The 17,269-nt window shown below is 54.4% G+C and overlaps 3 protein-coding genes across 8 annotated transcripts in view; 1 reads left to right on the top strand and 2 right to left on the bottom strand.

The window, feature by feature from the left end:
- Nucleotides 1-2,451: 2,451 nt before the first annotated feature.
- GDPGP1 (GDP-D-glucose phosphorylase 1) lies at nt 2,452-7,774 on the bottom strand. Of its 4 annotated transcripts, none has more exons than XM_082736093.1 (3): nt 7,379-7,774; nt 7,080-7,193; nt 2,452-3,813 (listed from the first exon to the last, which is right to left on the bottom strand). In XM_082736093.1, exon 3 carries the CDS (start codon nt 3,791-3,793, stop codon nt 2,639-2,641), a length of 1,155 nt encoding a protein of 384 aa, XP_082592219.1. In that variant the 5' UTR covers nt 3,794-3,813; nt 7,080-7,193; nt 7,379-7,774; the 3' UTR covers nt 2,452-2,638. The 4 variants fall into 4 exon arrangements, with proteins under 4 accessions (XP_082592219.1, XP_082592218.1, XP_082592216.1 ...); XM_082736092.1 differs by having other exon boundaries at nt 2,452-3,736; nt 7,379-7,734; XM_082736090.1 differs by having other exon boundaries at nt 2,452-3,802; nt 7,379-7,724.
- Nucleotides 7,775-7,815: 41 nt separating this feature from the next.
- On the top strand, nt 7,816-12,210 carry CIB1 (calcium and integrin binding 1). Of its 3 annotated transcripts, none has more exons than XM_082736096.1 (7): nt 7,816-8,086; nt 8,229-8,263; nt 9,399-9,507; nt 10,465-10,615; nt 10,741-10,859; nt 10,932-11,020; nt 11,275-11,537. In XM_082736096.1, exons 1-7 carry the CDS (start codon nt 8,036-8,038, stop codon nt 11,294-11,296), a joined length of 576 nt encoding a protein of 191 aa, XP_082592222.1. In that variant the 5' UTR covers nt 7,816-8,035; the 3' UTR covers nt 11,297-11,537. The 3 variants fall into 3 exon arrangements, with proteins under 3 accessions (XP_082592222.1, XP_082592220.1, XP_082592221.1); XM_082736094.1 differs by lacking the exon at nt 11,275-11,537 and adding an exon at nt 11,975-12,210 and having other exon boundaries at nt 7,819-8,086; XM_082736095.1 differs by having other exon boundaries at nt 7,819-8,086; nt 11,246-11,537.
- Nucleotides 12,126-17,269, bottom strand: part of SEMA4B (semaphorin 4B) — a 26,343-nt gene continuing 21,199 nt past the window's right edge. Inside the window, exons 11-15 of the mRNA XM_082736089.1 lie at nt 16,497-16,707; nt 16,299-16,414; nt 15,873-16,039; nt 14,021-14,106; nt 12,126-13,796 (exon numbers count right to left, since the gene is read on the bottom strand). Coding sequence (XP_082592215.1) covers nt 13,054-13,796; nt 14,021-14,106; nt 15,873-16,039; nt 16,299-16,414; nt 16,497-16,707 — 1,323 coding nt within the window. The 3' untranslated portion in view covers nt 12,126-13,053. The remainder of the gene's footprint in view (nt 13,797-14,020; nt 14,107-15,872; nt 16,040-16,298; nt 16,415-16,496; nt 16,708-17,269) is intronic.

Genomic DNA, 17,269 nt, shown 5'->3' with positions numbered 1-17,269 from the left:
TAAAGGGGGCTAGATATATTCGGGGGGGTCTATTTTCTTAAATAGCCACTTTCTGTCACTCATGCTATGGAAACTGTAACACTTTACACACCAAAGATGATTTTGGTGTCCATTTCTTTTTTTTTTTCTTTTAAAGGTTTTATTTATTTATTTGACAGAGAGACATCACAAGTAGGCAGAGAGAAAGGCAGAGAGAGAGAGAGAAAAGGAAGCAGGCTCCCTGCTGAGCAGAGAGCCCGATGCGCGACTCGATCCCAGGACCCTGAGATCATGACCTGAGCCGAAGACAGTGGCTTAACCCACTGAGCCACCCAGGTGCCCAAGCGTTTCCCATTAGATCAAACCCCAAACCCCTTGGTTACATAGGCCCTCTACCAAAAAGCGAGCAGAGGTGGAGAGGGGCTGGGCTGGATCACGCCCTCCTATCTTTCCAGGGTGCTCTAAGGGGAGTATGGAGGGTCCCCTAAGTGATACACACTTAAGCTTAGGAAAAGCTTCTAAATCCCCTTCTTGACAATTCATGAGCTATGTAAACAGCTGAGAAGTACCACCATAAAGAAAACCTATCTGCTCCCCCACCCCCACCCCATCTTATGGAAAAAAAAGTTTGGCCAGAGGCGGCTTTCCTCTGAACAGAGGTCCTGGGGTATTTGGGCTCATCACCTGGGACACAAAGTCCACTTTGCTGTAATGGTTATTTGCACTTCCTTCAGACTGAGGGAGCAAAACAAAGTGATGTTAGGGGAGCTTGTATATGCAAAGGCTCACAGAAAGAAGCATAAGCTAAAATTACTGCGAAGTGCCAGAAAGTGGAGGTCGACCCCAAGTTTTTTTTAATAGGAATTTAAATGTCAAATATATAATATTTAAATGTAAATATTAAACTTTTCTTATAAACTTTTTTTTTTTTTTGGTGGTACATATTTTGCTTTAACTCAGTGGGACCTTATAACATCTTCTGGGATATAAAACTCTAAAATTCTATATAAAAACTTCAGATGAGGCCAGGATGGAGAAAGCCAGCTACGCAGGGACCTGAACCTCGTCAGCTGTTAAGGACGCCACTGCTACCAAGCCAGCCGATGCCTAGAGAGGCAGCTTCTGGCAGTGCACCACCCGTGCTGCGGTCCTGACCCCACGGCGTGTGAGCTGTACGGGCTCAGACAAGTTGCCTCCACTCTCCCAGCCTCTCCTTATTATACTGCGGTACTCAAGTTGTGGAGATGCCTTTTCTCACATGAGGTGATGATGTGCTTGAGGAACACTCAACTCTGTGCTTGGGGCTGGAGGGAAATTCAAGGCTGGCTGGGTCGGGGAAAGGTGCTCTAAGTAGGGGCTATGGGGAAGCGAGACCCAGTGGAGGGGAGGGATGAAGAAATGGTCACTGGTGGCTCGAGAAGGGAGAACTGGCAGAGGTGAGGGCAGAGGAAGCGGGGGCACAATGCTTAAGGCACTTTAACTATTACTTTGCCAAGACTTGATATGAAAGGAAAAGTCTATATAATGTCAGGAATACGTAACTTTTTTTTTTTTTTTTAAGATTCTATTAATTTATTTGACAGAGACAGCGAGAACAGAGACCACCAGCAGGGGGAGTGGGAGGGGGAGAAGCAGGCTTCTCTCAGAATAAGGGAACCTGATGTGGGGCTTGATCCTAACACCCTGGGATCACCGCCTGAGCCGAAGGCAGATACTTAACAACTGAGCTACCCAGGCGCCCCACTTAACTCTTTTTTAGTATTTTTATTTACTTATGAGAGAGCGAGTGAGCACACACACAGGAGAAGAGGGGGGCAAAGGGAGAGGGAGAAGCAGACTCTTCACGGAGCAGGGAGCCCAACATGGGGCTCTATCTCAGGAGCCTGGGATCACGACCTGAGCCGAAGTCAAACACTCAACTGACTTAGCCACCCAGGCACCCCAGGATATGTAACTCTTGTGCATACTCTATTTGTTTATTTTCTAAAAAGATTTTATTTCAGGGACACCTGGGTGGCTCAGTTGGTTAAGCAGCTGCCTTCGGCTCAGGTCATGATCCCAGCGTCCTGGGATCGAGTCCCACGTTGGGCTCCTTGCTCGGCAGGGAGCCTGCTTCTTCCTCTGCCTCTGCCTGCCATTGTCTGCCTGTGCTCGCTCTCTCCCTCTCTCTCTGATAAATAAATAAAATCTTAAAAAAAAAAAAAAAGATTTTATTTCAGAGAGAGAGAATACAAGTGTGCATATGTGGTGGGGGGGCGGGCGGTGGGCAGAGGGAGAGAACCTCAAGCAGACTCTGCACTGGGCCCAGTGCGGGGCTGGATGGCACAACCCAGATCATGACCTGAGCTGAAATCAAGAGTCTGGATGCCTAATGGACTGAGCCACCCAGTTGCCCCCATACTTCCTTCCTAGTAACAGGTTTGACATCCCTGAAGCTTGCCTAAGAAGAAAAATGAGAAGCAGATACATTCATGACGGTGCATTCATTTCAATTTATTCTAAGGTTTCTTCTCTTTACAGAGACCACTTAACAGTTCTTTACCCCACCTCCTGAGGTGGAGGCAGGTAAGGCAGCAGCCATGGAACCCCAAGCGACCACTGTGGACAGCTTTCTGGAAAGGGACTTAGACCGGATAGAAAATACATACTTCTAGAAGGATTACTGTTCATCCTGGGCAATCAAGGCCACCAGTGCTGCCTGTACTTCTTCTGCCTGGGCTGGGGGCAGCAGACAGTCTCGAATGAGGGCCAGAGCAGCCGCCTCCGTCAGACTGTCAAAATCCTGGGACGTTTTGATGGGAAGGTGCCCAGCCAGCTCACAGAGGGCGACATTGAACGCCTCGCCTTCCTTTACCCCGAAGCTGGACTTCCGGGCCCACAGAATTACTCGGATGCCTGTGAGAGCGGAGGATGGCGATGTCTTTCCAGGTGGGGCCCCCCGGGTCACAAACAAATTATGGGCAATCTCATGGTCCGTCAGGTAGTCAGTGGCCCGACATACCCTGCCTATGAGGGCTTCCAAGTCAGGCCCCGGCCCACTTGTGTAGAAGAGGAAGCCAGGAGCGGGGAGGGCCTGGAGCAGGTGCAAACGGCCCCCAGGGTCCAGGGGCTCGCTCGGTGCCCCCTCCACAGGCAATCTGTGAGCCAGGTAATACCCGTGCAGGTGCAGGTGGTTCACCGAGGCCAAGCCACCCAGGCTGTTGAAGCCGACGCGGAAGCCCGGGTGTGAGCTCAGCAGCACAGCCTCGACGCCGGCCCGCAGTGCAGCTGGTAGCAGGCGCTGAGGGAGCCCCTGGGTGGGCTCGGGCACCAGCAGCACGTGGCCCCACTCCAAGGGGCTGACATTGATCATGACGAGGATGTCCTCTTGCTGGAGAGCACCTGGGAGATCGGGCTCCCGGAGCAAACGGAAGAGGACTTCTCCTGGCCGGATCTTGTTGAAGTTAAACTGTTCGGGGTCAAATGCCTGCCTCACACTCCAGATGTTCTGGGGGCGCCTCCTCTGCACACCTCGCTCCACATTCAGCTGAGCCACAAAACCCACCACACCAGGGAGGGTCTGGGTTTGCAGCTCCCCAAGGCGGTAGCGGAAGAGCCCCAGTTCCATGCGCTGCCTCCAGGCCGCGCAGAGAGCAGAGTCGAAGCGAGACCTCGGTGTCCTGTCCAGGAGGCTGGGTGCGGTCCTTGGCCACTGAATCCCTTCCAGAAGCTCCTTCTGCCGGTAGACAAAGTTGGGAACGCCTTTCTCTTCCCAGTCCTTACGGTTTGGAGGGAGCAAATAGGAAATCTCATTTGAATCCTGTGCAGCGGCCATGGGGCTGACCTGAAACAATCCTAAGAGGTAAAAAATAAAGGACACCATCCCATTTCCAGAGATTCGATTTTGAGTTTCAAATAAATATTATTTTTTGTTCCAATTACAAAAATAATTTATGCCTTTGGGAAAATATTTTTGAAAACATGGAAACGCTCCTGATTTCATCACCTCTAGATTAGCATTCATTTCCGCTGAATTAAAAAATATATACTTTTTCTTTTTTTAAAAGTTTTATTTTTGGAGGTTTTATTTATTTATTTAACAGAGATCACAAGTAGGCAGAGCGGCAGGAAAAGAGAGAGAGGAGGAAGCAGAGTCCCTGCTGAGCAGAGAGCCCGATGCGGGGCTCGATCCCAGGACCCTGAGATCATGACCTGAGCCGAAGGCAGAGGCTTTAACCCACTGAGCCACCCAGGCGTCCCTATACTTTTTCTTTTAAAGGTTATGTATATTGAGTAAACTTTCTCTCTCTCTCTCTTTCTTTTTTTACTATGGGGCGCGTGGGTGGCTCAGTTGTTAAACGTCTGCCTTGAGCTCAGGTCATGGTCCCAGGGTCCCGGGGTTGAGCCCCGCTTCAGGCTCCCTGCTCCACGGGAAGCCTGCTTCTCCCTCTCCCCTTGTTTGTGTTCCCTCTCTCACTGTCTCTCTCGCTCTCTGTCAAATAAATAAATAAAATACTTAAAAAAAAAAAAAAGGCTAAGGGGACTGAGGCACTGGGAAGAACCGGGAGGATCTCAGCTTCAGAACATAGTGGTGGGGCGCCTGGGTGGCTCAGTGGGTTAAGCCGCTGCCTTCGGCTCAGGTCATGATCTCAGGGTCCTGGGATCGAGTCCCACATCGGGCTCTCTGCTCAGCAGGGAGCCTGCTTCCCTCTCTCTCTCTGCCTCTCTATCTACTTGTGATTTCTCTCTGTCAAATAAATAAATAAATTAAATCTTAAAAAAAAAAAAACATAGTGGTACCCTGTAGTGGCCTTTACCGAGCTGGAGGGACTGAGGGAGAGGTGGGGGTGGGACTAGATTGATTTAGAAGAAGGGGGGAATGGAGAATTCAGTTCTGATGACTGAGCTTGATATGTAGCCTGAGCATCCAAGAAGTGGTGGAGGCAGCTGACAGTCAAACCTGGAGGTCAAGGGTACAGGGTGGACCAGATACAACTATGGAGTAGCACTTTAAGCCAGGGATTAGGACCAAGGAGCCAGGACCAAGATGACACCAGGAGGCTAAATATATGAGTAAAGACGTACTGATCAACAGAAAGTGGGCACGGTCAGATTTGCATTAAAGTGAACTAATAGGCACAAAGCATTACCTGTGACTACAGAACACTTTAGAGTGATCAGTCAGCAGTGACCATGTGACAGGATCAAACCTTTCCACGAAAACCAGGAGCAAGGGAACACTGGTCGCATGTCTACCTTGTGCCAGGCATGGGCTGGGTGCCCTCTATCTTCTCTCAGATGACCTACCTTCACAACAAGCCTGTGAACTGGGCATCATCCTGGGACAAAGGTGAGAGATTAGGCCTGATTCCGCCTGTAAAGGCGGACCAGATGTTTGAATTCCTGCTCTACTAGTCACTAGGGATGTGACCTTGAGCCCCTAGAATGAAGTCCATAAGGCTTAGCTGTGCGCCCACTCTCATGGCTTCTCATTCCACTCGTCCCCTCGTCTACTCAACTCCTCACTTACTGAACTTGTTCCAGCTCAGGGCCTTGGTGCTTTCTGGGCTCCCTGCCTACAATATACCCTTTTCGATTTTCTTCACAGGGCTGTCCCCTTCAGCTCTCAGATCAAATGTCACCCCCTCGGGGAAACCTGGCGTGGTTCTCCTATCTCATGTGCCAAGGAAAACAGGAAGAAGGAAATAATATTATAAACAGAGAAAAGATGTCTTGGGAAAAAAAAAAAAAAAGTGGAATTCAAATCCAGGAGTTGGTAGCTATGAACAAATCTTGAAGAGATCCAACTAATAAAATAATTTCACAACAAGGAGCAGTTGGGGCCTCTGGGTGGTTCAGTGGGTTAAAGCCTCTGCCTTTGGCTCAGGTCATGATCCCAGCATCCTGGGATAGAGCCCTGGATCTGGCTCTCTGCTCAGCAGGGAGCCCGCTTCCCCCCACCCCTCTCTGCCTACTTATGAGCTATCTGCCAAATAAATAAAATCTCAAAAAAAAATCTACCAGGAAGCGAAATTATAATCAGAAAGCTGTTCAAGGAAGGGTTCAGCACCAAGTGAGGTGGCTGAGAGATGTGTGTCACAGCTGGTCACCATGGCACAGGGCCAATTCCCACATCTTTACTGCAAAGAGACACAGTATCACCAGGAAGTCCAGGGACAGGCCTTGGCTGGCCAGTGCTCCCTCCCCGCAGTCTAGGGGACACCACGACAGCTTCCTGTTCTTCGCCTCCCCTTTTATTAACCAATCTCTTGTACAGAAAGAGCCTTCTGTGAAGATGATCAGGTTGGGACGGAACTATACTCATTTTGACTGGTTTTGGTGTTCTCAGTACTCTGCAGCCTCTACCTCCTGGAATGGAGGAGTATTTCCACAATGGTGGTGGGGACTCCCATGTTGAGACAGGGAGGCTTCCTAAAGCCACTCTCAGATGAACACCTTACTGAGTGCTGGGGAAGCTAAGGTCACTCAGCAAACATTTACTCAGCAACGGCCACCTATTAGATCCTGTAGATCACAATTCTCGGAGCTCTTGGGGGAGGGAGGGACGGGACAGACACTAACCCAATCAACACCCACGTAAACATAAGTTGCCAACCAGAGGATTCTTTTTTTTTTTTTTTTAAAGATTTTTATTTATTTATTTGACAGACAGAGATCACAAGTAGGCAGAGAAGCAGGCAGAGAGAGAGGAGGAAGCAGGCTCCCCGCCGAGAAGAGAGCCCGATGTGGGGCTTGATCCCAGGACCCTGAGATCATGACCTGAGCCGAAGGCAGAGGCCTAAACCACTGAGGATTCTTAATCTATTCTAGAGAACCAGGAAAGTCCTCCCCAAGGCTATTATGGAAGAGGCACTGAGAGCCCACTGTGCCAGCAGGGGACCCAGAAAGCCAAGGGAAGAGGGCAGAGAGAGGTTGAAGTCAGATTTCAGAGGGCCGGTATTCTGGTTTTCAACCATTTATTAGTTTTAAACCGAAATGACCATGATGAGATCTAAACTTTACGAAGGTCAAGTAGAATCAATCAGGAGAATCAAGAAATAATCCCTACAATGTTGTCAAATACACATCAATAAAGCTGAAAACAAAAGAATTAATCTCACCTCCACTTCCTCCCTAAGCCTGGAATCCTCACCTTCTGGAGCAGTGGAGGTTCGTTCGCATTCACGCATCCAGTTTGCTGAGAGCCTGCTCTGGGCCAAGCGTGGTCCTAGGGGCTGAGAGGGCACAAGAGCAAACAAGTCAGCCTCAGTCCCTGCCGGCTCTAGTGAGGTCTACAGTCATAGGGACCCTTGAGAAGAGCCTTAGACCGGGGTGACCGCCTTCTAAATGCCGGAGTAGGGACAAATAACCTAACCCTTCCCGCGGACCTGTTTTCCACATTTGTAAAACGGGAACCTACCCTGCAGGTCTCTTGTGAAATTTGAAGATCACTCTGCACGGCTCTGCAGTCTGCAGACCCTCAGCGCACACCCTCAATGGTCCGCAAGGTTCTGGTCATTTCTGGAGGTGGCATGCGGGCTGCAACACGTGCGGCGAGGGCGAGCGCCAACGTCTGGATGTAAAAGTCCTCGCCGCGCTTCGGCCACGTAGCGAGTCTCGAGCTTTCCGGAATTCCAGGTTCCAGGTAGTTCGCTTGGGCCCCGACCGCGCCCAAGGCTGCCGCACCACCGACAGCAGTAGAGAAGGACGCAACGCGACACTCGCCGCAAGCTCCCGGCCGGGCCATGGCGAGGCTGTGGCGTCCCAAACGCATGCGCAGTCCGGCCGCTCGCACGCGGCGGGGCTCGCCCCGCCCACTCCGGAGGCGGGGCCGTGAGGCCTGGGCTCCGCGCTCCGGGCCCCGCCTCCAGCTCGCCAAGGATTGCCCGGAGCCTGGAGCTGGCCGGCGGAGCCCGGCAGGGAGCGCCTGGGCACTTTAAGGTGGGGGCGAGCCCGGGGGCGGTGGCCCCAGGAGCGGTTGCCGCGGGGACGGGGCAGTGACGCGGCCCAAGGGCGGAAGTGGAAAAGTTGCCGGCGCCCCGAGGCAAGTTGGCTGAGCTGTGCGCGCGGCGCGACGATGGGGAGCTCGGGCAGTCGCCTGTCCAAGGAGCTGTTGGCGGAGTACCAGGTGCGCGGGACGCCGGTCCCGGGGAGTATGCGCGCGGGCCTGCGCAGGGGAGCCGGGTCTGGGGAGCCGGATCCTGGGGCCGGCGGCAGAGCGGGCGTGGCCTCCGGGAGGCTCGCTGAACCCCTTCCGTTTTGCCTTCCAGGACTTGACGTTCCTGACCAAGCAGGAGATCCTCCTGTAAGTGCCCTGTCGAACTTCAGCTCCCAGATCCTCTAGAGGCGGCTTCGGAGGGCCTCTGTCCGTAGATGGGCAAACGGCGGGTCCCCCAGAGGGAGGGACAGGGGCCTGCCTGCGGTCCGCGGCCGAGCGGGAGCCGGCGCCCGGGCCCGAGTCCCGGGCAGTGTCCTCCGCCCGCCCCGCCCTCCTCGCCCTCCTGCCGTTTCGGGGGGGCCCCCAACCCCGCTGCGCACCGCTGGGAGCCACCTCGCAGCCTCGGGCCCGGCCGGGTGCCCCGGGGCCTAAGCCCCGTTGCCTTCTGCCTGACCGAACTTCCTGCCCCAACCGGGCAGGGGCTGCTGTGGCTCTCCACCGACTTCGCCTACCCGCAGCTTAGCTCCTGGTAACTCGATCTGAATTAACACAGTAACCGTTAACGCTTACTGAGCACTCTCCGAGTGCCAGGACCCGTGGAAGTGGTTGGTTGCCTACATTACCTAATTTAATCCTCAGGTGGGAGGTACCGGGACAATGACAGAAGTTTCAGAGAAGTTTGGTAACTTGCGTAAGTTACCAAAGTTACTTACACTTCGAGTAAGAGGATTTGAACTCGAGCTGGAACCTCCTTCCTAGCCGTGTGCCAGCTTTTTGTGGTCAAGGCACCTGAGTGAGGAGATTCCTTGGCTCACCTTGGCAAAGATAACCCCAGCGGGAAGGAGAGGAGGGCTGAGGAAAAGATCATTTCGGGTGGTTACTAAAAAGAGGAAGGCTTTGAAGAGCTGGAGATTCCTGGAGTGAAATGGGAAAGAGATTTCAATTTTACTCTTTTCTCCCTGGTTTTCAGGATCAACTTCTGGCTCCTTCTATAGTCTCTCCATCCCTCTGGGAGCTTTAGAACCTATGCCCAGTACAGTGACTGGCACACATTAGACCCTCAGTAAATACCCATGGCATGAATGCACTCTCAGCCTGTAGTCTGGAGACATCTGGATTCTACACATGCGACTACATATGTGTCTCCCTTTGGCCTATGCCTGCTGACTGAGAAGTTGTGCATGTGCCTTAGCTCCTCACCTGCTTTATAATGGGTAACGAAGCAAGGAGTGGGGATGTAATACACACAGAAAGGTTTGCCAACAAGTTCCTCTTCTGCCAGAGCCCACAGGCGGTTTTGTGAGCTGCTTCCCCCTGAGCACCGGAGCGTGGAGGAATCACTGCAGATACGAGTGTCCTTGGAGCAGATCCTCAGTCTTCCAGAGCTCAAGGTGCCAGTCCCCCACTCTCCCTCTGCTATTCCACTTGAGATCATGTGGTCACTGGTCCCTGTTCTGGTCTTCTCTTTATTTAGCCCTAATTTCCTGGGGAGGAGGGCTTTACCAAAATCACCTGGTGGAATTAACTAGAGGGGTGTTTTGCCAGTTGGGGTTCTTGGGCATACTCTTGGAGGGTCAAAGAAGTTTTGTCCTTTAAAAGGAGTTGAGCTACCCAATTAAGGTTTGAGAAACCCTATTCCAGAGGCTGATTGCCTCTCTGTAGGGTTGCTGTGAAAAACATTTTTTAGGGATGCCTGGGTGGCTCAGTTGGTTAAGCATCTGCCTTCGGCTCAGGTCATGACCCCAGGGTCCTGGGGTCAAGTCCCACATCGGGCTCCCTGCTCAGAGGCCCGCTGCTCTCCCTGCTTGTGCACTCTTTCAATGACAAACTAATAAAATCTTTTAAAAAAATTTTTTATAAAGATTTTTACTTATTTGAGAGAGAGTGGGGGAGAGGGACAAGCCAACCCCACGCGAAACCTGGTGAGGGGCTTGATCTCACGACCCTGAGCCGAGATCAAGAGTCTGACCACAGACTGGGGCCACCCAGGGTGCCCCTGCTGTGAAAATTTTTATGCAAAGGGCCTATAACACAGTGAGTGTTGAAGTAAACGTGTTTAAAGTCACCAGCCCATCTGTTCTCTTCCCTTAGGATGCTTTCATCTTCCTTCTCTGCCCCCAGCCTGCCTTTGGGTTAAACTGACTCACAGGAAACCATTTCAGTCTCTTCCCTTAGTCAGGTGGTCCTCCTGCCCTCCAGGCTGGCCCTAAAAGACTGATCCTTCTCTCCTGTGAACCTGAGCTCACAGAGTAGGTGCTGTGACCTGTTCCCTCCAGCTCCTGGTGGGGTCTGAGGAGTGTGTGACCTGGGCTGTATCTGTGGCCTTCACACAAGGCTCTCTTGCCTAGGCCAACCCCTTCAAGGAACGAATCTGCAGGGTCTTCTCCACATCCCCAACCAGGGACAGCCTGAGTTTTGAGGACTTCCTGGACCTTCTCAGTGTGTTCAGTGACACAGCAACTCCAGACATCAAGTCTCACTATGCCTTCCGCATCTTCGGTGAGAGCCAGGAGCAACCTGGTGGGACACGGCCTGTCCCCCCATGGTCGTGGTGTACCTACCGCTCGGGAGCCTGGGAGCTCACCCTGACCACATTCTTTCTGGCTTCCTGTGTCTGTCTCTAGACTTTGATGATGATGGAACCTTGAACCGAGAAGACTTGAGTCACCTTGTGAACTGCCTCACAGGACAGGGCGAGGACACACGGCTTAGTGCTTCAGAGATGAAACAGCTCATTGATAATGTGAGCAGCTGGGCCAGGCCAGGGAGCGGGAGGGAAGGGCAGGGACTTGGCCTGACGCTCTCCCTCCCCCAGATCCTGGAAGAGTCCGACATTGACAGGGATGGCACCATCAACCTCTCAGAGTTTCAGCACGTCATCTCCCGGTCACCGGACTTTGCCAGGTACAATGGTCGTGGTCCCCCGTATTCTGGGTCCGCACCTGCTGCACCTGGGTCTGGGATGTTAGCATGGGGGGCGGCAGCCAGGCTGAGCAGTCTCTCCAGTTCCTCTCAGTGTCTCAGGGCAGCTCTAACGCCGAAGGGGAGGGACAGATGTGGGACAGCCCATTCTGAAGGGTTGTAGGGAAGACAAGCTTGGGGCTAGCCTGTCCCCTCTTCTTTCATCAGAAAACACGACCCACTCTTCTCTTGTTCAGCTCCTTTAAGATTGTCCTATGACAGGAGCCACAGCGTGTGTCCCAGCAAGCACCCCGTCAGAGAGGCTTTCCACTGCTGAGCTGTGGTCGAGGTCATGCCTGTGTTGCCAGGGCCGGCCAAGCTGGCCTAGCCCAGAGCTGGCGGCCGTGCAGTCCCGCTCCAGGAAGGAGAAGGCCCTCCGTGCCAGGGCCTCTCTCCTTCTGTCATTGTCATCACTCTGTTTGTGTTCTACTCTTCCGTAATAAAAGTTTAGACATTTTGACCCTTTGCGTAATACTAGAAGCACTGGTATGAGGAAGGACCGGACTTCCAGGAGCCTTTGGTCCTTCTGGGAAGAACAGGATCTAAAGGGCCAGCAGGAAGTGAGACCGTAGCCTGCCTGGCCCGGCCCTCATGAGGGTGTGAGCAGGACGGGGTAGCGGGACAAGTGCAACTCCTCCCAGTGGTGCTTATACAATTTGTACACATAAAAATTCAGACAACTGTGTGCCAAAAGAAAAACCGCCAGTTTCACTGTGTGCTCATTTTAAAAAATAAACATTTTTAAAATAATTTAAAAAGGAACATGACAAACCCCCCCCTCCCCGATCCCATGTTCCCACCCTGAACCGAACTGGGGGAGGTGCAAAGTAAGGGGGTGACGGACAATGAATGAATTCTTTGCCCCTCCCATCAGTGCATTAAACTTCCCACCTGCAGGACCACGCTCCACTGGGAGATGACGTCGACCAGACCAGGGTGGCTCTGGGCCACTAGCCTCTGGAAAGCGGAGGCTCAGACCACTCCCCAAAACTCAAGAGCATTGGGCCAACCTCAAAGAGTAACAGTCCTTTGAGAGGAAGGGCCAGGATTCTGTTTCTATTCTTTAGATTTTATTAAAAAAAAAAAAAAAAGTAAAGTGCATCTTATTAAAAAAAATATAAAACCCACTTAAACTTAGTGTCCCCATCACTTTGAGTGGGAGCAGGCAAGGTGGGGGGAGGGAGCGGGGAATGGGGTCCGGGAGCAGTCTGGAGGGGATGCGAGCCAAAGGGACACACAGGTTCACAGGCTAGATGGAGGCAGGCAGGCACCAATCTCTTCCTAGACTCCGAGGGAAAGGGCATCCATCGTCCTAAACTCTCTCCTGGGCTCGCGCTGCCCCTCTTGCGCGTGGCCACAGCCTGATACAGGCCGGAAAGGTCCAGCAGGTGAGTCTGAGCCCAAGGCCTTGTGAGGGGCTGCAGTGGCAGCGTGGCCCTCTGGTCCCTGAGGTGACGGGATGATGGCTGTGAAGAGTTGGCCAGCTGGCAAGGCAGGACCCACAAAGCCCGAGCCGCCCCCTGCTTCTGTGGGGACGAGGGCCCACCAGTGGCTGTGGGATAAGGCAGGAGGTGGAAGAGGCCAGCCGGTGGGGACTGCCAGCTCTGTCTCAGACTGCCTCTGAGGCCGTGTGGCGGGGCGGCTGGCGCACGTGGCGTTCCGCGATGTTTCATTCTTCTCACTGGCTTCACATTTTCATTTTTTTTTTTTTTTTTTAAACAAAGGGCTCAGTTTTACACAGGGAGCACTGTTCTGCCCACCCAGGCAGGCCCCCATCCGCAACCGGGCTCTCCCGGGCCCTGGCCGCCAGTTGCAGGGGGCCTTGCTGCTTGGCAAAGGTCAGCGGGCCGGCAGGCTCTGCGGGCCCCGAGGGCCGGGCGCTGCGGCTGTGTCCCACAACCCGCAGAGGTCCGGCGGGCCCCCTCTGCACACTCGGGGTCTGCGGGGCCAGGGCGGACTGCTCGAGCAGTGTGCTTTCACACCACGGAGTCCCGGATCTCAGAGCCCAGGCGGACCCGGGGCCGGGGGCACACCGGGGACACTTCCACAAAGCTGTCCTGGATGCTGAGCGGCCTCTTCTCAGACTCAGTGAAAACGCGGGGTGCCGGGGAGCTCTCGGACAGGGCCTGGTAGCCTCGGTGGTCCAGCGGAGTGCTAGGGGGGCCTACGCCATTAAGTGGCCGGGTCTCAGGGGGCAGCGCCATGGGGCGGGGCTTGGGGTGTACACTGGCGCACTCCCCCTGCTTCAGGAAGACCTTCATGCCGCCCCGGTGCCGGTAGAGGAAGAACAAAATGAGGAGCACCACGGCGAGCACGAAGAGCGTGCACATCACCAGGAACTCGGTCCAGTAGGACTTGTCCACCCCCCAGCTGGCCTTGCTGCCCGCCGGTGCGCTCACCCGCGACGTGCTGATGATGACAGGCACGCTGCCGCTCCGGTCGCCTCGGTCCGCTGCCCTGTTCTCCACCACCGTCGGGGAGTAGCAGGCCACCAGCTGCCGGAAGCCCTCCTCCAGGGACCAGCACTGGAACACTCCCAGCTCCTGCTGGCCGCCCACCAGCAGCAGGTCCCCAGTAGGCAACACACGGCAGGAGGCCGAGGTGTTGACCGGGAGACCGTTGTGCAGCCAGAGCCGGGTGGCCAGGTTGGAGAGGAGGGGGCAGGCCAAGGTTTTCACCGTGTTCGGCGGAAAGTCGACTTGCTCACATCGCTTCTCACCTGCAGACGGAAGAGGCACGGGGTAGCGGGGGGACCAGCATCCACGGGAGCCCCAGGCTCGCCCCACTTCTCTGGGGACTGTAATCCTTGTGCTGTGGTACACAGCTCTGGGACTCTGAGTCTGGGACCAGGAAAGGCGTTTACAACCCACCACTGCCTGCAGGGGCCTTCTCAGCAGACCTGGCCCCCCCACTTCAGCCCCAGCCCTCCACAGGGCGACTTACCCGTGAGTACAGGAGACCGAAGCCCGGGTGAGGAAGTATTGCAGAGACCCCTGGTGTTGGCCCCCTCAATGTCCTGGATCCATGACCTGGGGACCAAAGAGAGTCAGAGAGAGGCCAGGAAACCATTGTGCCCCCACAGGGACCCGGCCCCCGTGCAGCACAGGCCCTTCTCTGGCCCTGCAGCTCCATAAGGGCCTGGGGCTCAGAGACTGCGGGACCCAAAGCCAGAGTAAACGGCAGGCGGCTTCCCCAGGTTGATTCTACACCTGCAGGTTTGAGCCGGCATCTCCTCCGTTTGCACAGTATTTATTTCAAATATGGCTAAATACCTCTTCCTGCGTTATGAAAGCAACATGGACCTTGAGAAAAAGTCTGGAAGCACCACTGGTCTAATGCATGTCTCCGCCTCTTTTAAAGCAATGCACATGCACGCGCTTGTTTGATAAAACGTAACAAGGAATAAAAGTAACTCGTGATACACTCACAAAACCTAAAAAAAACCTCAACCAAGTACAAACGCTGAAAACCCTACAGGAAGGGCTCCTGGGCGGCTCAGTGGGTTAAGCCTCTGCCTTCGGCTCAGGTTGTGATCCCAGTGTCCTGGGATCGAGCCCCGCATCGGGCTCTCTGCTCAGCGGGGAGCCTGCTTCCCTCTCCCTCTCTCTCTGCCTGCCTCTCTGCCTACTTGTGATCTCTGTCTGTAAAATAAATAAATAAAATCTTAAAAAGAAAAGAAAAGAAAACTCTACAGGAGTCACACATAGTCTACCAGCCAGTGGTGATGGTGGCGCGTAGCCCTTTGGGCACATCCTTCAAGGGGCACATGCGTGTGCACAATTGGGGTTCTTAGAAACAAAACTGGCACCAGGTCTCCCTGTGTGCGAAGCAAAGACACTACAAGTGGGATGGGTTCCATTTTTATTTAAAATACATGTATTTTGGGGGTGCCTGGGTGGCTCAGTGGGTTAAGCCTCTGCCTTCGGCTTAGATCATGATCTCAGGGTCCTGGGATCGAGCTGCATCGGGCTCTCTGCTCAGCAGGGAGCCTGCTTCCCCTCTCCCCCTGCCTGCCTGTCTGCCTGTCTGCCTATTTGTGATCTCTGTCAAATAAATAGATAAAATCTTTAAAATACATGTATTTTTGTCTATTTCACAGATACATAAAAAAACCTAGGAGACTGTATGTTGAAATATCACTGCAATTCTCTCTAGGTGCTGGGATTTGGGATAGTTTTTGTTCTGTTTACACCTACCTCTACTTTTTGAATTTTTTTTTTTTAAGATTTTATTTATTTATTTGACGAGAGAGATCACAAGTGGGCAGAGAAACAGGCAGAGAGAGAGAAGGAAGCAGACTCCCCGCTGAGCAGAGAGCCCGATGCGGGGCTCGATCCCAGGACCCTGAGATCATGACCTGAACTGAAGGCAGAGGCTTAACCCACTGAGCCACCCAGGTGCCCCTACTTTTCGAGTTTTCCATATGAACACCTTATATCCCAATTTAGTGCTTTTGGAAGTGATTTTTAATGGGTTTGTTTATGGCCTGTCATGTAGCTATTTTTTTTGTGAAACACATTCACACGCCAGTCCACAATCTCCTGCAAGGCTTTTCAGAGCTGTGATGCTTCATTCTTTGCCAAGTGAGGTTCCCGGCTGTACAGATGGGTAAGGCAAACATCACTTACGGCCTACACCAGCGTACTTTGGAGAGGCAGAAGGGGAGTGAGTTACTAACCGTGTGGACCGTGGCCACAAAGGAGCTGCCGGGGGACTCTACAGAGGGCCTAGGGAAGGTGGTCCGAGGCCAAGTGTGCAGGGGTGGACAGGTAGGAAGGGCTGGAGGAGCTCTCACCTGGAGGCTGTCTCAGGCCCGTAGAGGCTGACAGGTCTGCACCTGGAACTGCTCCATGCACAGTAGGGGTCCCGGGCGAGGACGCAGTCCCCACAGCTCTGGTACAGGCTGCAGCTGGCGACGGGCACCTGGACCACGCTGGAGTAGGAGGCCGCGTAGAGCAGTCCCTGTACGGACGTGGACACGGGGGAGTGAGCGGCAGGCGTGGCCGGTCAGGGCCACCACCTGCAGCTGCACCTGCTCACGCCCCCAAGGAGCCTCCTCTTGTGCTCCCGGGAAATCCACTTTCTGTTGGCTTATGCCGGGAGCCTGATCCTTCCATCCTGCTGCTGCCAGGGAGGACAAGCTGACTGAGGCCCGCTCGTCAACAGCAGAGGGGCACCAGAGCACGCTGGCTCCCTCCTCCAGGCTCCCCCACCAGCTCACCCTGTCGGCGTCCAGGAGCAGGTTCTGCACGGGCTGTCCGTGTGGGAAGATCTGGAGCTCCTCAATGATGTGTACCCTGGAGCCCACGCTCACCGCCTTGTGTAGCCGGCCATCACCTGGAACACAGATGGCACTCAGGCCCACATCCCGGTGGCCACGGCGCCTTGACCTTGAACCCGCCCTGCTGTCGGCACTCACCGGTGCCCAGGAAGAGCACATCATAGGTGTGGTGCAGGCCACGCACACGGTGGACGGCCACACGCTGGTAGCGGGCCCGTGGCTGCAGCAGCAGCAGGTGGCTGCGGACCTGCCCGTCCATCAGGAAGTGGTCTTTGAGGAAGTTCAGCACACGGTCCGGGAGCTGCAGGGACGACCTGATCTTCCTCTCCCGGGCGCTGTTGGTGATGCACTGGAGGAGGAGGGGGCGGCGTGAGATGGAGGGCCGCTTAGGATAGCACGCAGCAGGGCAAGCCTGCAGGTGCAGGACTTCTGGCCCAGCCTCTCCGGCGGACAGGAGGGGGGCATCTGCCATCCCCGGAGGCCAAGGGACGTCATTGGGTGCTGCATGGAGCCAACACACTGATCTGGAAGCCGAAGGGGAAAGCCTGGGTATGGGGCCCCCAGGGGCCCTGGCTGGCAGGGTTCCCCTTTCTACCCAGGCCTCGAGAAGCATGACCACCCTTCACGTGGCTCTTGCCAGTACTCAAAGGAAGCTCTGGCTGGCCAGGCTTCCTAGGCCGGGGGTCAGAAGGAGGTGCTCTCACGGGGCCACAGGGAACTGAGACCCAGGTGCCCATGACGGGAACCGCTTGGACACTTCCTCGGCTCTGCTCCCCCCTCACTTTCCTGTCCCTCATGGTGCTTCCTGGAGTCCCCTCCCGTACCAACTGCTCATGCTCGTGACCTTGTTTCAAGGTCTGCTTTGGGAGGAGCCGCAAGGCTGTGAGGACAGGAGGAGGATGTCCTCACAG

This window comes from Mustela nivalis (assembly GCF_964662115.1).
Source record: "Mustela nivalis genome assembly, chromosome: 6".
Lineage (NCBI taxonomy): Eukaryota > Metazoa > Chordata > Mammalia > Carnivora > Mustelidae > Mustela > Mustela nivalis.
The sequence above is the reverse complement of the archived record's forward strand: the minus strand, read 5'-3'. Positions and strand labels throughout refer to the sequence as shown.